Source organism: Carya illinoinensis, chromosome 6, assembly GCF_018687715.1.
Source record: "Carya illinoinensis cultivar Pawnee chromosome 6, C.illinoinensisPawnee_v1, whole genome shotgun sequence".
NCBI classification, from domain to species: Eukaryota; Viridiplantae; Streptophyta; class Magnoliopsida; order Fagales; family Juglandaceae; genus Carya; species Carya illinoinensis.
Window position 1 is genome coordinate 7773498 of NC_056757.1, and position 19318 is coordinate 7792815.

Consider the following 19318-nt stretch of genomic DNA (forward strand, 5'->3'; position numbering starts at 1 on the left):
GGGAGTACAAGATAATGCTGTTGGTATTGAAATGCTGTCACTAATAAGTAGAGCATTTACATCTTAATTGGTAATCAATATAGATGAAGGTTATGGCCATTCAAGTCCAGTAGTAGAATAATATGGTGTTTACCTTTTATACAAAGCACAAATAGGTGGTCTAATTCGACATTGAATCTTCATCTAACGAGAAATATTCCTCGTCTGAATATTCCCCATCGCCATAACCATCTTCTGAACCGTAAGCAACCACCTCATCGATGATGATATCTCTGGTATTTTCATTGTGACGCCCCAATTGCATACCTTCTGGGGCATCAATACTTATAGGTTCTATATCAGTCCTACTTAGTGGAGTTGAGATTGGATCATCATCACAATGCATAGGAGCATACTCATATGATGGAACATCTTCTTGATAGGCATCATTGTCACTTGATTCGACATCAATATCATCTAAGGCACTTGGTCTTGGTGGAATGTCGTAAACATTCCTATTTGTGAACTTTTGAACAACATACCAATTCCCTTTCATCCGTAAATCTTTTACATAATAACATTGGGAAGCTTGGCATGCCAACACAAATGGCTTGTCCTTATACCAAGTGTGTGACATGTTGATACTAGTCATATGGACGTCCACTCGGACCCCTCGTTTTTAATCACCGACTTCAAACCAATCACAACTGAACAAGTAAACGTGACGCCCTCCCATATAGCATAACTCCAAGATTTCATTTATAACACCATAGAAGTCTATATTATTAGGCAAATTTTCACTCGTTACAACAACACCAGAATTTTGTGTCCATCGCCATGGTTCACTTTGTTTTGAATGGAACCTTTTGCCATTTATAATGCAAGCAGAATATGTTGCAACCCAAAGGTCAGGACCGCAAGCTAATGTATATAGATCTGTGGAAACATCTTGCAGGTTGACTATACGTTGGTCTTGAACCTGCCAAAATGGAATGCACCGCCACAGCGTGTTAGGAGTTTGGTATTAGTGGGGGAAATATGTAAGTAGACTGAGATTTTGGACTTACACGTTTCTTGAACCAAGTTGAAAACTCATTCTTGTGCTGGCGATCAACAGAATTTGGCATATGCAACTTACACTTCTCGTAGTGCTCACTGCACAACCAACCCAAGGCCATGTATGTAAAAACTATGGGGACATAACACATAATAGGTATAGTCTGATTGGAAAACAAAAGTAACTGAATTAAATGAAGTTTGGATGCATACTCTATGTAGGGTTGGATCTCCACACAGTTGTTAAGAATGTACCATCGAGCTGAGCTAAGGAGTTTATCATCTAATTCCACATTAGATGATATACCCAATGGACGAACATGTTGATTGAAAATTGAGAAACCATCTATGGTGTCCTCTCCTCCGCCATCAATGTTGCGATCAACTCGGTTCAACTTCGTCTCAACATCTTGGAGGTACATTGAGAAAAAGGCCAAGCATTCGATATGAATATATGCTTCAGCTATTGAACCTTCTGGTTGTGTTTTATTCTTGACATACTGTTTGAATTTGCCGAGATATCTCTCAAATGGATACATCCATCTATATTGCACTGGACCCTCAAGAATTGCCTCACGAGGTAAATGAATAGCTAGGTGGACCATGACATCAAAAATGGATGGAGGGAATATCATCTCCAACTTACATAGGATGATGACAATATCACTTTGAATCTGGGATAGTGAGTTATATCAACTGTTCGTGAACACAACTTTTTGAAGAAACTGCTGAGCTCTGTCAATGCATAGGCAATGGCAGGTCGTAATAACCCTGAAACTACGATAGGAAGTAGGCATTGCAAGACAACATGACAATCATGCCTTTTAAACCCGGATATTTTGCAATCACGTACGGAAACACAACGGGCAATATTGGAAGCAAACCCATCAGGCAACTTAACCTCTGCCAACCATTCACAAAATTTATTTCATTCTTATCCGTGTAATGTGTACATTGCAAGCGGCAGCGTAAACCGTTCACCTGCACGCCTCAAATGTAATTCCTTCCGCATACCCAAAATCTCCAGGTCACGTCGTGCGTTGATGTTATCTTTGGTTTTGCCAGGAATGTTCATTAAAGTACTGAAGATGTTATCACAAATGTTCTTTTCAATATGCATAACATCCAAATTATGCCAAATCAAAAGGGTTGACCAATAAGGTAACTTGAAGAATATGCTAATCTTTGTCCAATTCAACTCTTCCGAAGTGCGTTTTCTCTTCCTACGGGATTTACCAAATTGCACATCCCTAAGCATATGTAGTTGACTGACAACGTCTGATCCAGATAACACCCTTGGTGGAATATGGTGATCTTCTTTACCATTGAACAACCCTTTCCTCGATCTCCATATGTGGTCTGGCGGTAAGAATCGACGGTGTCCCATATAACACTGTTTCCTCCCAAACTTCAACCAATTTGACTCTGTATTGGCATTACAAGAAGGACATGCCAATTTTCTTTTAGTTGAAAAGCCAGAGAGATTACCGTATGCAGGGATATCATTGATTGTCCACATCAAGGCAGCATGCAACGTAAACGTTGCCTTAGTGGAGGCATCATATGTAGGCACCCCATGCTCCCAAAGTTCAACCAATTCATCAAACAATGGCTGCAAGTAAACGTCAATGTCATTACCTGGTGATTTAGGACTAGGAATAAGTAGGGATGTCATGAAGAATTGGTCTTTCATGCATGACCAAGGAGGCAAGTTATACGGCACTATAATAACTAGCCAAATGCTATAAGGTTTTGCTAAATTGTTGAAGGGATTGAAACCGTCACTGGCCAAACCGAGCCTAACATTACGAGCGTCACTAGCAAACCAACTATGGTCTTTATCAAATGTCTTCCAAGACTCAAAGTCTGCAGGATGCCTCATAATGGTATCAGTTGTGGCTCGTTGGTCTTTATGCCATCGCATATCAGTGAATATCTTTGTAGACATAGATAACCGCTGCAGTCTTGGCACCAAGGGAAATGACGCAACACCTTTTAAGGAATAACTCGGCTCCCATGTGTATTTGACATCCACCTTGAAGCTTTACAAACAGGACATTCATTCAAATCAGAATTTTCTTTCCAGAATAATATACAATCATTTGGACATGCATGAATTTTGTTGTACTTGAACCCCAACCCTCTCTCCAATGACCGTGCCTCTTCATATGACGATGGGAATGCAACATCAGGAAAGGCAACCCGCAACAAGTTAAGCAACTGGTCAAATGACTTAATTGACCAACCACCAAGAGTTTTTATGTGTAGCAGCTTGACAACGAATAAGAGTCTGCTAAATTTTGTACACCCCGTAAAAAGTGGACGTCAGGCATCCTCTAGTAGCTGATCAAAAGAAGGTTTACATGAAGTTTCTGGTACGGAGGGGCGTGAAGGCATCGGAATAGCGTCGCCTTGGCTACCTTCAGGGACATTATGGAATGTCCCTGCCCATATGTCATCTAACATATGGTCCATGTCATCTATGTATTCATCCTCATCACTGAGATCGAGATCGGAATCGACGCCAATCAAAAGGCGAGTTTCCTCCTACCCATGAAATATCCATTGGGTGTAAGTAGGATTGAACCCTTTAATGAAGAGGTGAGTCTCCACCTCTCTAAAAGGCAAGAATAAATTATTACAGCATAGCCTACAAGGAGACCAGATTCGGTCACTTCCCATAGCATGGCTTCGTGCTAGTGTGAGGAAGTGGTTAACCCCTTCGGCATATGCAGGTGCTCGAAGTCTATCAGGCAAATTCATCCAACTCTTATCCATCTAAATCATAATTATACGACAACATTAGTTTATGTCAAAGATTTTAACGTACTAATTAGAGAGAGGAATCAGACCATGCGATGAGTACCAAATGACTAAAAAATGAAAGGCAAATAATATATTGTACAACTATGCTAGGTAGTTACAAATCGTCTCATAACGAAGCATGCATGCAGTAATTGTAATTGCAAAGTAAAACCCAACAACCATGTGTTCGTATGCATATTTCTCATTAAACAAACAACCAATTCATATAATATTGTCAAACATAATACTTAAAACAAGTAGTATTGTTGGAAACATGGCATTTTTATAAATAACTGAACAAACGAACAATTCACAGCAGACTTACCACAGTACTACCAGCTTGATCATGCTATGCACATCATAATATAAGATAAGGATTGATCACAATTGATACACCTGAAATTGTAAAAATAAACGATTAGATCATACTTAAACTCGTGACGTTAAAATCGAGATCATGCACGTATCTTAGCTAGAAGAAATGGGAAAAGAATAAAAAAACAAAACAGAAAATAATAATGGTTGAACCGTAATATCGACAGTAAGGAGTGACCTCATCCCAATTTTTAGTTAATTTTCACAAAGAAAGAGTCTTATGGATTTATTTTATATTTTGATAAATGAGTCTCCCATTTCATTTCAACTCGAGTAAGTGATACAGTTTCAATACAGGTAACAATTACCTATCCAACTAGCTTTCAATATTATGAAAGATCATTAAGGCTGAGGTATATGATATTACTACAATTGCATTCTGCCATCAGATATTTATTGAACAAGCTCATCGACAAAAAGTTAGAAAATCACTAAGAACTTCATATACAGGTTTACTCTTGATCATTGATGAAGAATTGCAAAGGAAGTAAATCGATACGACAATGCTTTAACATTAAAAGCCCCAAGAAAAAATGTGAATCTGTCTAAGTTCATTTTAGCAAGGATTACAAATTACTAGATGCTCAAAAACTGATAGTGGGCAAATGGGAAGTGAGTTGTTTTATGCATTGTTAACTTTAAGCACATAAAGATATATTTTGTGCCCTCATACTGAAATTTTACAATGGTTTCCAAAGAAGAGAATGATGGAAAGGCACGAAATGAACATGCATATTGCATATAATCTTTAAGAAAATACTTAAAAAGGAATGATCAAAGCAGGGCAAAAATAGAAAGAGTGCATGGTGCGGATGTTGCTTAAAGCTTCTAAAGCAAAAGGTAATAAAAATAACTTTGCCCAACCCTTTAAGGTATGGATCATCATACACATTATTTTGCATTCCCAACCACATTAACTTCAAATAATTATAACGGGTATTATGGAAGCCCACAAGCTGCATTAAAGTGGGTTTGGACTTGGATTTAATGAATAATCCAGTTGCATAATATATCCAAGATTTACAACCCAGGGTGAAAATATGCAGTGAAGGCCATGTTCATCACACTAATAATTACACCAAGTAGTATGGCTTGAAGCATATGTATAAATGATATTATTAGTGTGACCAAGTTTTGGTCAATAAAATCTTTGTTTCTGCACCTACAGCAGATTACAGGTGTAAGTCACCTACTGTTGTTAATGCTGGGTCCACTGAAATTCACGAGTCTCTACATGGAAATACATTTTATTGCATGGGCTAGTGAGCACATTCCACCTATTTTGTTATATACTGATAAGTTAATGCTTATTATGTAGTGGAATATATATCACTCCTATTGGTCAAGACTAAATACACTGGTAGATTTTTTAGGCAAAATCCTGTGTAGTTATATCAGCTTTCCATTATACACTTCTTCACACTTGTATTTGAAACAAGGAATATCAAAATAAATCATGGCTATTTAGAATATTTACAAAAGCACAACAAGATTCATAACAATAAAGATTTTTAAATGATTAATGTGAAGGAGATACAATACTTAAACAATAAGAGTATGTTTTCAAAGTGAGAGTTAATTCCCACACATGCATATAGATGAAATCAAATACTTACACCAGTTTTGATAAGTTGGTCACATGGGCATGCACTAATGACGAAGTCACTAGGAATATATACTAAGCAACGAGCTTGGCAAAATTTGGAATATTTTCTGCATTGGTTTGAACGGTCAGAGATTTTGTATCAAAATCTCACATTTGGAATATCCTAGGACATAAAAACCTATTATTTGGATAATTATAGCTACAAAATACTAATGTGACTATTATATGTTATCTTACATATAAGGACATGAAATTTACTCTCCATAAAAATATTTAACAGGAAAATGGTAGACAATAGTTTTATGGTATTTTGTAGCATACAAACGATGGATTGGAATTTCCAAAAAAAAGGGGGAAAAATTTGTCAATTATCATCTATTACTGTACACAGCAGATTGGTCACCATTTTTCGACCTCATTATGCATATCTGGCCTTTCCAAGGAAACATATACATGTTTAGTATGTCAAATGAAATGGGGTTTACATAATTTCAATAAGTCTTATTTATAACACTTTCTATCCCATATCTGGAGGTACAGAAAAGTGGCTCCAGTTTTGCTAATAGTTGAGGTGTGATACTCAATCCCTCTATCATATATAAGGTTGAGCAGTGGACCTTTAGACTCTAGTCAAAAAATTACTATTTTTATTTTTCCTTTTCATTAGAAACTTATATAAGTAGACCTGTAAAATACCCAAATAATTCATGAGGACACCCAGTATACATTGTGTACAAGGCAATTTTTCATTAATTGGTCACACAGCTTCTTTTACCACACTTTCAGTAAAATCCACAACTCAACACTATGTTTAGGAAGATTTATTTTGAGCAGCATAACAAAACCTAGAAAACATCATCAAGGTGGTTCAAATATTGGAGGGTAGATCATAAATTCGGAATTCCCCAAATTTGTGCAAGGACATCCCAAATTCATATACTTACATGGAAAATGGCAACACTTTCATGATCTCAATTAACGGAATTTACAAGATAATGCAAAAGGATTGATAAACAGGGTTGTAAGTACTAGAATTAGGGGCTTCTAATTCAGCATATATATATATATATATTGCAATATAGATATATTTAAATTATCTAATACACTCTGATTAGAAAAAAACATATATATATATATATATATATAACCATCTAATACACTCTGATTGAGCAGCTCAAATACAAGAGATAGAACAACAACATTAAACCACAAAACAGAGGAACAAGCGTCAAATTCATTTTTGGAAATCAATTGATCAAAGTACCTGCTTGAAAAAAGGCACCACTACTTTTGTAATGCGACAAACTCATGAAGGGGGGGAAGATTTAATGCAATCACAACTACTTAATTACCTGGAGCCTCGGGTTGCCATACTATTCTGCCCAAAATCTGAGAAATTTTTCGAAATCGAGGGATGGACCTTCAATTTGTAAGGGAAGCTGGAAATGGAGGGTACCGATACATGGAGATTTCAAGTAGAGAGCCGGCCGTGTGACCACTAGGGTTGCCGCGAGAGAAGGCTGATTGTTTGGGAATTAGAAAATGGGACGTTGCAAGGACGAAGGAGTTGGCGCTGTGAGAGAACACTGGGAACGGAAAGCCACTTGCATGCAATGAAAGTGGCCGGAGTCTGTTGGTGAAATGGGTGGAAGTGCGAATGGGTCCTCGCGCGTCCAAACATGGGGAAAATAACAGGTTTTCTTGCTTGGCGCCCTTATCCTGATCCCACGAAAATCAATTGCGTGGTTTTTATTTTTGTTATCTTGCGACGCACAAAGTCGTCATAAGAAAGACAATATTGCGACGCAACAACCCTCTTAATAAAATCGGTTGGTATGGGATTTAGAGGGCCACAACGAGTTTTGGGTCAATGTAAAAAATGCCTAATTGCGTCAAATTCATTTGTATCGATTTTATGATAGCTGGTAAAGGGCCATTTTGTTGTAGTGTACCATACGAGATTATTGAAACACTTTCAGGAGCTCTGGCCGAGCTGCTTTATGATGGCATCAGAAGCACTTTGTAGGAAGTCTGACCAATATCTGAAAAAAAAAAAAAAAAAAAAAAAAAGAACAAGAAAGATCGAGCAATATTAGAGACATTCTCTTCTACGAACCAATATTAACCAAACATATGAAATATATGTTCAGTCATTGAAAATAAGATGAAGGGGCGGGGAAAGAATAGAAAGGCACCCTCTTGATGAATCAAAGCTAAGTCCAACGATATTTTTAGATTCCTCAAGTGCTCCGTTGAATCTCTCGAGCTCTTTCTGATCTGAAACACAAGTTCCATTGGATATGTCTCCAACCCGAATTAGCTGGGACGGTTTGACATTATAAAATATGGGTATAACTCTTTTCTTGTACTCCATTAGCAGAGCCAATTCATGGAGACAATAGAAGGAGTCACAATATCTTGGGGAGAACACTACGACACCGACTTTACAATCTCGAACGGCGGTATCAATCTTTTCGGACAATTTGTCACCAGCTTTCAAGTTTCGGTAGTCGAGGAAAGGCCTATGCCCCCGCATGAGAAGGTAGTCGTGGAGTAAACCAGCAATGTTTCTTCTGGTATCGGGACCTCGGTGGCTTATGAATACATCGTGTGTGGATACTGGTGCTGGTACTGGTACTGTTTGGACACGGTTCGGTCTGCAGTAAGGATGAGCAAAGCACTTGGGCATGAAAGCTTGTAACCGCGACGTGGCTACTATAACCGCTACTTTCCCTGTGATTGGCATTACTCTTAAGTACATCGATAGCCTAAGCAGCAGTTATGTAAGAGTAATATTATGCCTGCCAGTACGCGTTCAAATCAAAACGCCAACTTCCATGACAATTGTAATGCGTGAAAGTTAAAAGAACGAAGATTTTGAGCGAAAATGGAAAACAAAACTTTCGACACCGAGTCACCAAACAAAAACCTTGTGGTAACCGTAAGTAGCATCGTCCATCGATCGGATTTCTATTGTGGTTTCAGGGGCGCAAGGCGTTCTCCTTTTATTTTTTGAGAACGTACGCCATGCGCATGGATTGAGAAGACTGAGAAACACCGAACATTCTGACAATCTCGGTTGACTTTTTCAAGTGGCTGGCTATTTTGACATTTCTATTAAAGTCGTTCTCAAATAAAGATGATCAGGATTCTCCACTTAAAATAAAATAGAAAGATATTGTCAAGACTAATGAATTACAAAAGAATTGATATAAACAAATTAAGACTAATTCAAAATAAATATTTATTAGAAAGTCAATGTGAAGAAGTGATTTTCTTTGCTGAGCAAGCAGCAACAGATCAGACTACATTCTTGGGCCTCAACGATTTGTGAATCTCTCTCCCAATTGCGTGAAATATTTGGGACAAATAATTATGGATCGAGATTCATAATCCTTTACTCCTCAAGGGATGGCATCATACCCTAATCACATATTAGCTATTTGTAACTTTTTTTTAAATAAAAAAAATCTAGGAAATGCATAAATATTTGGGTCGAAGCAAATTATGTTGATCAAAACAATTTAGTGTTTCATGTGTTTAAATAATAGGACCACATCATGTTGAAGAACCTAACAAATATTAACAAGTATATACAGCATGAGAAATTATAGTTATAGTCGTGAGTACACAAGCGACATACAATCACTTTGAAAAAGTGAATAAATGCGAAATTCATATAACAAGAAATTAATTTTTTAATAATAGACTACATTCTTTTTCAAATTGATTGCACGATGCTTGGATACTTCACAATTGTATGAAACATTATTCAGATAGCATAGCATACATACAAGAAAGAACAAAAAGGCTCGCATTAAGAACTTTTAAATCACATCATTGATTGGAAATGTTATTATGAGTATGAAAAGAGTAGTAATGCTAGAAATTACAACACTATTTCGCTCATATTAACAATATTTAACAACTGTTAAATCTTATCCCTTTTATCAAGGATTGATCTAAGTGTTATCAAACAATATTATCACGTTATAATTAAGTGGATTAATGAAATAATGACAAGATTTGAGCTTTTTTCTAACATTTTTCAAAGATCAAATGCCTATGGTTAAAACTCGAAAGCATTTGAGGAACAAAAACCTAAAAAGAAAGAAAACTTAAGGCTGGCCAAACGTATAATTAATGAATATATATATATATATATACACACACACTAGTAAGATGTTACGTGCCTGAGTCACGTATGACCAGTTGATATGCATAGTGTTGTGGAAGGTGGCCAAACAAAATGCGTACTACATTTTTAAAGTAAAACAAAATCATCAAATGATTACTTCATTTTATGGAAAAGCTTTGGCGCCACGCTGCCACCTGCATTGGAAAATTGAAATTTTTTAGAAGATGCAGATCAATATAAATGACATCAGTCTCCTTGTAATTGGAAAATACTACTTGCACATTTGTCAACATGACCAGCAATTAAAATATTGTCCGGTGCAGGCTTCTGCCTAGTTTCATCTCCTTGGATCCTCTTAACGCATGCCTGTAACAAGACATCGATTACAAATGTGACTCACTTCTCTTCCCAACTATTTAGGTGATTTAGAGGCTTTTTCACTTAAAAAATCTATTAGATATTTTTTGAATAAATGCTTTCACAGGAATATTACCCAGGTGACTACACACCCCATACGAGCATGTTGACAAATGAGGGAGTTATTGATAGATCTAAAACATAAAGGAAGCAGACCAATCCCAAATAGGAGAAAATAACTCTAGCTTGCTCATACCTAAAATTAAAGAAAAAAAAACAGTTCTTACCTATCTTAACTTTTCCGTTTCTATCTTTCACCTATCACATCTACGGATAGACAACAGCCAGAGTCAGAGGCAACTAAACAAGGCAAATATGTAAATCTATCAATAAAATAAAATGACAAAATCGTAAATTTTCAAATAGAAGAAAAGCCAATGATAAGGACAAAAAGGGAAAAACAAAAGTAAAGAGGGACAAAATGGGAAACAAAATTTGGAGAAAAGAGTGCCACTGCGTACCCACTAATACAAATATCACTTTTTATTTTTTTTTTATTTTATGAACATATTTAAATATTTTTAAAAAATAAAAATATATACAAATACACTAAAAGTCATTTTTTTAATTATTAAATAAGAAAAAAAATAAAAAAAAAAAGAAATATATAAACAGTTAAAATGAGAAGGAAAACACACGAGACATTCTAACATTTTCCATATATATAATATATCATGGTATCCACAAAGTCGTTTAAAAAGTTTGCAGTTAATTAGTAGTTCTAGTACTACTGGTCGATGTACGTTGTGGGAGGGAATATGTACCTACAAAGTCTTTAAATTGATTATCAAGTACTCTACATGATGACTCATTCCAAATTTTGATTCAATGCATGCATGCATTAATCAAGTCGTCTGTCTTTGAAACTTTCCAATATTTAATGGCAAGACGGGATTTGAAGTTTCTGCATTCATTAGGTATATATATATATGTACTGATCGATGTAACTTGTATGGAATTTTCAAACAAAGAAGTTAAGAGACCAAACTATTTTTCCAAATGATCTATAAATGTTAGATCGAATGCATTGAACAAGAGATCATCATTTCGACATGAAATCTAGTTTTCCAAATGATCTAGAAATGTTAGATTGAATGGATTGAACATGAAGAATAAGGTTGGGTTTGGGTGTTAATAAGTATTAGGTATGTTGTGAATAGTAATAAAAATATAGATAAAAAATAATAAAAAAATATTAAATAGTAATAAAAAATAAAAAATAATAGTAAAATATATTAAGAAGTATTGAATTACTGAACTCAACACTCAAACACAGCCCTATCATCATTTCAACGTGAAATCTATCTAGTTTTTTCTATAATTAATTAGCTGGACTCTGGGTTTTTTATTATTATTAAAATTATATATTTTTATATATTTTGCCAAAAGAAATTAGGGATAGGATCCTACTACTTAGATCGGGAGAATGGACCGAGGAAGTTGACCGGCAAGTCACAAGTGCATTTGTACTTTTTTACTTTTCTCATTTTCTTTCCATAATTTTTTATATATCTTTAAATATTTTAGAATATATATATATATATACCAACTATTATTGATATTCAGCATGTTAAGAGTAGTAGTTGACGTGAAAAGGATAGGCCGTCCAAGGTAATCAAGTCCGTTCATCGATCGCCAGATACTAATTATTATATATAAGATATATTATATATATATATACTAAGTCAAAGCAACATATAAAACACGTTTGCCTAATTGGATTAAACGTGATTTTTATAGTATTATTTTGTAATTTTTAAAATTATAAAATTTGAATAATGTGCTTTCTTAATATTAATAAATATTTTTTCATTTAAATTACACTCTAGTTTAAATTATTTTATGTTTGCCTTTGATTATTTTATTTTATTAATGTTTAATTGTAGTGTTTTTATTTAGTTTTTATTGTACCTTTTTATCTTGTTAGACTTTTAATTTTGGGTGAGCTTTGTTCTAGTGAGTTTTCTTTTATTTTTAGACCAAATTCCCTCAATTTTCAGGCCCAGCCCGTGTGCCTTAAGCCTAGCCCCCTTTCTCCCCCAAAACGGCGTTGTTTGCTCCCCTGCCCTGAGGGCTTTTTCTTATTTCTTTCCTCCTACTGGCGTCGTTGCTTCCTCTTTCCTCTTATTCTTCCGTTGTTTTCTTTTCTTCTCCATCATCTACTAACAAGGGAGTAGAGGATGAGCCAATCTCCATTGTAAGTTAAAAATTCAGTAGTGCAGTTAATCTTTTACTTTCTTTCATTTTCTTTGTTGGTTTTGTTTTTGTTCTTTCTTCATGTTGTTTTTCGACCAAGACATCTCCTACTCAAAATTTGTTACAGATTTACATTTCTTGACTATTATTTTTCCCTTTGATTCTTGGTACCGGATTTAGCAGTGGGTTAGAAGTAGGAAATTTGATTGTGACCTCTGGTGTCCTGAGCAATTCATGGGATGTAAATTCTGCACTTTACAAAGAAATCAACAACGCACCATCCTCGAGTTATGTTTAATGGTACTCTGTTTAGCAGCTTCCGTTTAGCTAAACAAAAGCTAATGGCACTCTGTATGTATCTTCTGTTTAGCAGCTTTGACAGCACAAGCATTCACAGGGATGTATGGAATAAACTATGGCAGAATAGCAGACAATTTACCTTCACCGAAAAGTGTGGTGACACTTCTCAAAGCTGCAAAGATTAAAAACATAAAAACATAAGAATCTATGACGTTAATCATGAAGTCCTCACGGCCTTCAACGGATCTAGTATAGAGATAGTGGTTAGACTCGGCGGTGAATTTCTGACAAAGATGAGTGTAAACGAGGATCGTACAATGAGTTGGATAAAAGAAAATGTGCAGCCTTTCCTTCCTGGTACTTCTATACATGGAATTGCAGTCAAGAATGAGATCTTAGCAAGTAAAGTTCGGCAAGATCTCTGGGAGGTGTTCCTGCCTGCAGCAAAAAATGTTTACAACGCCCTTGATAGATAGGACTTGACCAAGGTTGTTCAAGTACAAAGCCCACATTCGTAGGGTGTGTTCGCTAATTCCTTCCCTCCATCTTCGTGTACTTTCAAGGAAGATATTGTTCCATACATGAAGCCACTTCTGCAATTCTTCTCGCAAATTGGTTCTCCATTTTTCATAAATGCGTATCCATTCTTGACATATATGAGTGATCCTCAGCATATTGACCTCAATTAAATATGCTCTCTTCCAATCAAATCCTTGAATTTATGATGCAAAGACTAAGTTCATTATGATAACATGTTCGATGCCCAGATTGATGCGGCTTATGCTGCTTTAGAAAAAGCTGGGTTTGGCAAGATGCAGGTCATAGTTTCTAAAACTGATTGGCCTTCTCATGGAGATGAGAGTGAAGCAGGTGCCTCAGAGAAAAATGCAAGAACTTCCAACAATAAATTGTGCAAACGGCTAGCCAAAAAGAAAGGGACCCCATATGGGCCAAACATTCCGATGAAGGCTTATGTTTTTGCTTTATTCAATGAGAATTTGAAACCTGGAGGAACCTCTGAGAGGAACTTTGGATTAGTTAAAGCAAATGGAAGCATTGCATATGATATAGGATTCACCAGGCTAAAGCCTTGTTCAGGAGCATCGTCTCTACTCTGTCAAGGTATGGATTCCTAATTACTTAATTACTGCAAGTTGAATGAAACCTGCAACTCCGGTTTCGAGTTCTCTACCACCTTGCGAGCCTGCCGATGTACTTGGATTTGCCCCAAGACACTTACATTTATATTTTATTTTTTGGGTTCTTTCCGTTTTCATGTTTTCTTATAGTTTTTTTGTTAAGCAGACGTTTGATTGCTTGGAAAACTGAGGAATATGCTAAATAGTAGAAATCTAACTCATCCATTCGGGTTCGGTCATTTTGGTTTCCAAGGAATTAAAGAGTCTCCTAACACGAGCAACTCACAAAGTTAAATTCACAATGTGCGGACATTTAGACGAACGTAGTTAAAGTTAACGGAAAAACAATAAAAACTGTTAAAACAAGAAATTCTGTTTCATAGACACTTTTTATATATAGAAGATATAGGACTAATCAGGAGAGGTGCTCAACCATTAATTGTACGTGGAAGTGTTATCGACGCTCCAACAAAACCTAGCTAGTGCCACGATGATCATGATCCACTACAACAAATTTGATTTTTAGAGACAAAATTTGTTATGGACAAAATAAATTTCATCTCTAAAAATACCTTTTAGAGACAAAATTTAAATTTCATCTCAAAACATGGAAAACCTTATAAATCCATTCAAACGGATACATATTATTTCAAACTGGAGATTCTGAGATGAATTAGATCGTCTCCAAAAGTCTAAACCGTTCGAACTAATAAAATTTAATTCGAACAAATAATTAATATATTTGAATGCATTATAATATGTTCGAATGGTTATTACCTTGTTTGAACGGTATTATTTAATTGTACTAATATATTGTTAAAATTGTAATAATACATATTTTTTCTATTAATTTGTTATCATTTTCAAAGTAAATAAAAATGTCTATATATCATATATTATGATTTACAATGAATTAAAATATTTACGAATTCATAAATTAATTTTATGTAATTAATTTAAAAATATTTTATTTAAATAAATATTACTTTAAAGATAGTATCATTTTTTCTATTATCGTGAACATTAAGTATAATGAAAAGAAAATATAATTAATAATAAAGAGGCTAGCAAACACTAAAAATAAAAACTATACATTAATTACATCCCAAAAGGAGTTAAATGTTCTATACAACATAAAAAAATAAAATAATAACTAACAATATCTATTTGTTAAGTAAATCAAAATCCTCCTATAAGGTATATAAGCGTCCATTTAGGTCCTTAAGTTTCTCCATGATGGGCTCAATGAACTCCTGCTTTATAATTTGGCGGTGCTCCGCCAACAGAGCTCGTACCTCATCCGAAGTAGCCATAGCAGGCTGTCTCTTAACACGAGCAGCAGCAGTAAAAGCTGGATCAGTAGGTGAAGGCAAATCCAGTGCTGCATGAGTCTTTGGCAAGTGACCCTTGCTCTTGCTGAATGTGATCTTGTTAATGAGCCCCATCTGTGGCGACTTCCGCTCACTCGAAGTCACTGTAACCCCTGATTGGAGTAGGAGGTTAGATATCAGCAGTGCAAATGGTAGACTACCTCCACCGGAATAGCATGACTTTATTTAAATGCAGAGGAAGAAATACAATGCCAGATCAATCGGCTCCCCCTGTGCTATCCGTAACAAAAATCTGGCCCGCTTGATCCCGAAATCAGTCTTGTATTTTTTCGGATCAATGTTATACCCGACAATCAGATTAAGCATTCTGAAAATGCTATACAATTGGCATGTCGAATCACTTTACTACCATCATATGGAGGAGCCGAAGGGTCTCGCACTAGCTCATGAACCTGATCGTTTGTGAGACTATCATCAGGTACCTCATCGCTACTCTCACTATCATCCAAGCCAGCATCCAGCTCTAAGGTCTCTACACCCGGTGCTGGCAATGAGGATACGGCTGGTGTGTCCTCAATAGATGGTGCAGTCGCTGCTCTAGCTGCTGCTGCAGGATATGCACCGGTCTGCTGCAGATCAAGAAACTCAGCAATAACGCGGGGAGAGAAGATAATACTCACTCCCCGAACTACTAAGTTGTAGCATAGAGCATCACCAAATTGATCTCCCATGGCATGGTAAAACTCACCACCATCTCAGGATATGTTGTTCCCCTCTGCTGACAGATCGAGATCCATCCACGATCAGTGATGATGTTATGTATGCTCCGTCCCTCCCAAGTGAGATCGCGGAAGTCATCCAAAATGATCTCCTGCTAAACTAGTATAGGCCTCACGGCCGACTGAGAATGAGCTGCTTTACTACTTTGGCCTGTCTGGGGTCGGGAACGTTTTCTTCCGCTGCTGCTTGCCATTAGTATACTGTTGATCTACGAAATAATTATGTAATCTAATTAAAGTGAAGAAGTTTGATGATGTTGTGCTGCAGTGTTTGGCAACTGCTTATTTGAATGGATTCCAATCCATTCAAATAAGCGCTAGCAAATATCATCTTTAGTTTGAATGATCTTAAATTCAATTCGAATGGCCTAAAATTCCATTCGAATGATATTAAAATCCATTCGAATGATCTCAACAAATTCCATTTGAATGACCCTAAATTCCATTCGAATGAAATTATATTCCATTTAAATGACCTTAAATTCCATTCAAATGGCCTTGAATTTCATTCAAATGACATTAAATTCCATTCGAATGGAACGGAGCCAAACAAACATGGCTAACTCGACTCAGTCTCGAATTTACAAATCTTGAATTCAACATAATCCAAGATTTTAATCCGTAGAAATGATTTAGGAGTGAAGCTCCATCATTTCTACCAATTACTTTTGTGTCATTTGGCCCCAAAACAACAAAATGGGATCGGGTTGATTTATTTTCAAAAAATAACAAACCAACGGAGTTGATGAGGACCCATACCTTTTGTTTTTTGAGATTTAAGGATTTGGTCGGAGTTAGTGGCAGCGTTGTGGCCGCAAACGACGGAGGATTCGATTCAACGGTTCAAATGAGAGAGCACGAAATGAATGGAGAAGAAACTGTATCGCGACTTATATAATGTCATCTCATTCGAACGAAAAGGGTATACGTTCGAGCAGTAAGGGTTTTAGTTCGAATGAAATATATAATAATGAGAAAAAATATATAAATACAACAGGTAAAAAAATACGTTTTATATTACTATTAGTAATAATAAAAAATTTCTGGACTAGTATATATATAATATATATTAGATAACTATATTATATAGTATAGAGTATTTAATTAAAAACCTATATATATTATAAGTAACTAGTATATATATAATATACTATATATATTATGCATTAGATGAGTATAAAATAGTATATAGTAAAACATTGCATTAAATATAAGTATAAAATACATATATTTAATATACTTAGTTTGTATATTAGTAATAAAATAAGTACCTAGAATATATTATAAAGTATTATATTACTATTAGTTTTCATATATTTATGCTATTTGTACTATAGTATCACTTAGTATTATACTATTAGTGATACTTAGTATTATACTTATAATGATACTAATTATAAGTATAACACTATTAGTGATACTAAATAAAATATTATACTATTAGTAATACTTAATATTAAAGATTTATAAGAAACTTAGTATATACTATTAGTGACACTTAGTATTATATAGTATATATAGTTTTAACATATACTAATACTAATATTGGGTGTAGTATGTGTATATTTATATATTGTTATAATTATCTATTTAAACGAATTTCAAAATAGTTCGAATAGAGATCAAGTCTGTTCGAACGAATTTTTTTTTTGTTTGGAGGGAAAATTCTCGCCAAATTATCGATATATACTAGAGAATATTCTTTTTTTTGTTCAAATTCTAATATTATCAGTTTGAATGAGAAAATATTGTGGAAAAAATTCGCAGTTTTTTTTATTTTTGCATTCAAACTTCTAAAAAATCCGTTCGAACGGAAATTCACATATTATTAACCCGGTTCTTCCATTTCATTTTCACTCGGATTGAAGTTTGAGAGAGAGAGAGAGAGAGAGAGAGAGAGAGAGAGAGAGAGAGCATGGCAAAAGGCTTTGAGAGAGTGTTGTGAAGAGAGAGAGCTTGAAAGAAGTGAGAGAGAAGAGATTCTTGAGAGAGAAATGAGGTGCACCAAGAGGTAATATGTTTTTCTTTGTTATTTTTCATTCTCATTTTCGTTTATATTTATCTTGATATTTGTTACATTTATTCCTGAGATAGAATAGAGGTTTAATGTGTTTTATGCATATATAAGTATTGTGGATTGATATTTTTATTGGATTGCAAAAATTAGAAGTAAGTTTTTATCATTTTCTAAGTTATTTAATAATCATTTTTAGTGATAATCATATAGTTTTCAATGTATTGTATTGAAATATACCATCATGTATGTGAAAATTGGGTTTTGTGGTTCTGTTTTTTGCTCTGTTTCATGACTGGTTTCTGGCTTGGTCCCATTTAAACACTATGAATCCCGTTCGAATTGAATTTACCCAATTTGAACAAAATCTTACTCGAACAGAATTTGGTTCGAACATTTGGCTAATTTTTTCGAACAATATCAAACCCTTTAAGCACTCTAATTAAAGTTATTAATACTTAAAATATACTTACAAAATATTTAATTAAAGAATTATAATGTATAATTAAAAATATTTAGTACTCTAATTAAAATGATTAATACTTAAAATATACTTATAAAATATTTAATTAAAGAATTATAATGTATAATTAAAAATATTTAAGTACTCTAATTAAAATTATTAATACTTAAAATATACTTATAAAATATTTAATTAAAGAATTATAATGTATAATTAAAAATATTTAAGTACTCTAATTAAAATGATTAATACTTAAAATATACTTATAAAATATTTAATTAAAAAATTATAATATATAATTAAAAATATTTAAGTACTCTACTTAAAATGAATAGCATACTTGGAGAATAAGGTCGACAACATATCGTGACCAGCATAGTTGGAGAATTGTAAAGAAATGCTGCCAAAATATTTACTAACATACGAGTTTTGGACTAAGTATATATACGATATAGATAATAGTCTCTTGAATAGGATAGGACCAACTACCTTAAAAATATATGGCAATTAAAAACGTATATTGTAATAGTTTCTTGATAGTGTTTATTCCATGAATTGGGTTTTTTATAGATGGATAAGAGTTGGATGTTGTTGGGAGATAGACTTGGTCCGACTATAAGCTGTAACAGCCCGCTAGAAATTCAATTATGGAATTTCTATTGGCTTTAGGAACCTCGTGAAGACTCCATAAGTTTTCACGAATCCATTAATCGTATAGGT

At 34.6% G+C, this 19318-nt stretch overlaps 2 protein-coding genes, 1 long non-coding RNA gene and 1 pseudogene across 3 annotated transcripts; 1 reads left to right on the top strand and 3 right to left on the bottom strand.

The window, feature by feature from the left end:
* Positions 1–658: 658 nt before the first annotated feature.
* Positions 659–2983, bottom strand: LOC122312597. The gene is made up of 5 exons (XM_043127247.1): positions 2017–2983; positions 1817–1938; positions 1291–1709; positions 1047–1134; positions 659–958 (listed from the first exon to the last, which is right to left on the bottom strand). Exons 1-5 carry the CDS (start codon positions 2981–2983, stop codon positions 659–661), a joined length of 1896 nt encoding a protein of 631 aa, XP_042983181.1.
* A 358-nt stretch (positions 2984–3341) lies between these two features.
* LOC122312959 lies at positions 3342–7448 on the bottom strand. Its single transcript, XR_006243245.1, has 3 exons — positions 7174–7448; positions 4166–4236; positions 3342–3813 (listed from the first exon to the last, which is right to left on the bottom strand). It is a non-coding gene; the product is annotated as an uncharacterized LOC122312959 (long non-coding RNA).
* A 273-nt stretch (positions 7449–7721) lies between these two features.
* Positions 7722–8512, bottom strand: LOC122313007 (TIR-only protein-like). Its single transcript, XM_043127694.1, has 2 exons — positions 8017–8512; positions 7722–7863 (listed from the first exon to the last, which is right to left on the bottom strand). Exons 1-2 carry the CDS (start codon positions 8508–8510, stop codon positions 7797–7799), a joined length of 561 nt encoding a protein of 186 aa, XP_042983628.1. The 5' UTR covers positions 8511–8512; the 3' UTR covers positions 7722–7796.
* A 4294-nt stretch (positions 8513–12806) lies between these two features.
* LOC122312598 lies at positions 12807–14008 on the top strand (annotated as a pseudogene).
* The last annotated feature ends 5310 nt before the right edge of the window (positions 14009–19318 follow it).

Excerpts from the sequence above, each read along its gene's own strand:
- LOC122312597 (XM_043127247.1), bottom strand. The coding sequence starts at position 2,983 with ATGTCTACAAAGATATTCACTGATATGCGATGGCATAAAGACCAACGA. Across the intron at positions 1,135-1,290 it reads CTCCTTAGCTCAGCTCGATG|TGAGCACTACGAGAAGTGTA; the intron begins GTACATTCTTAA and ends TTGGTTGTGCAG. Across the intron at positions 959-1,046 it reads CAACTTGGTTCAAGAAACGT|GTTCAAGACCAACGTATAGT; the intron begins GTAAGTCCAAAA and ends CCATTTTGGCAG.
- LOC122313007 (XM_043127694.1), bottom strand. The coding sequence starts at position 8,510 with ATGCCCAAGTGCTTTGCTCATCCTTACTGCAGACCGAACCGTGTCCAA. Across the intron at positions 7,864-8,016 it reads AGCTTTGATTCATCAAGAGG|ATATTGGTCAGACTTCCTAC; the intron begins GTGCCTTTCTAT and ends TTTTTTTTTCAG.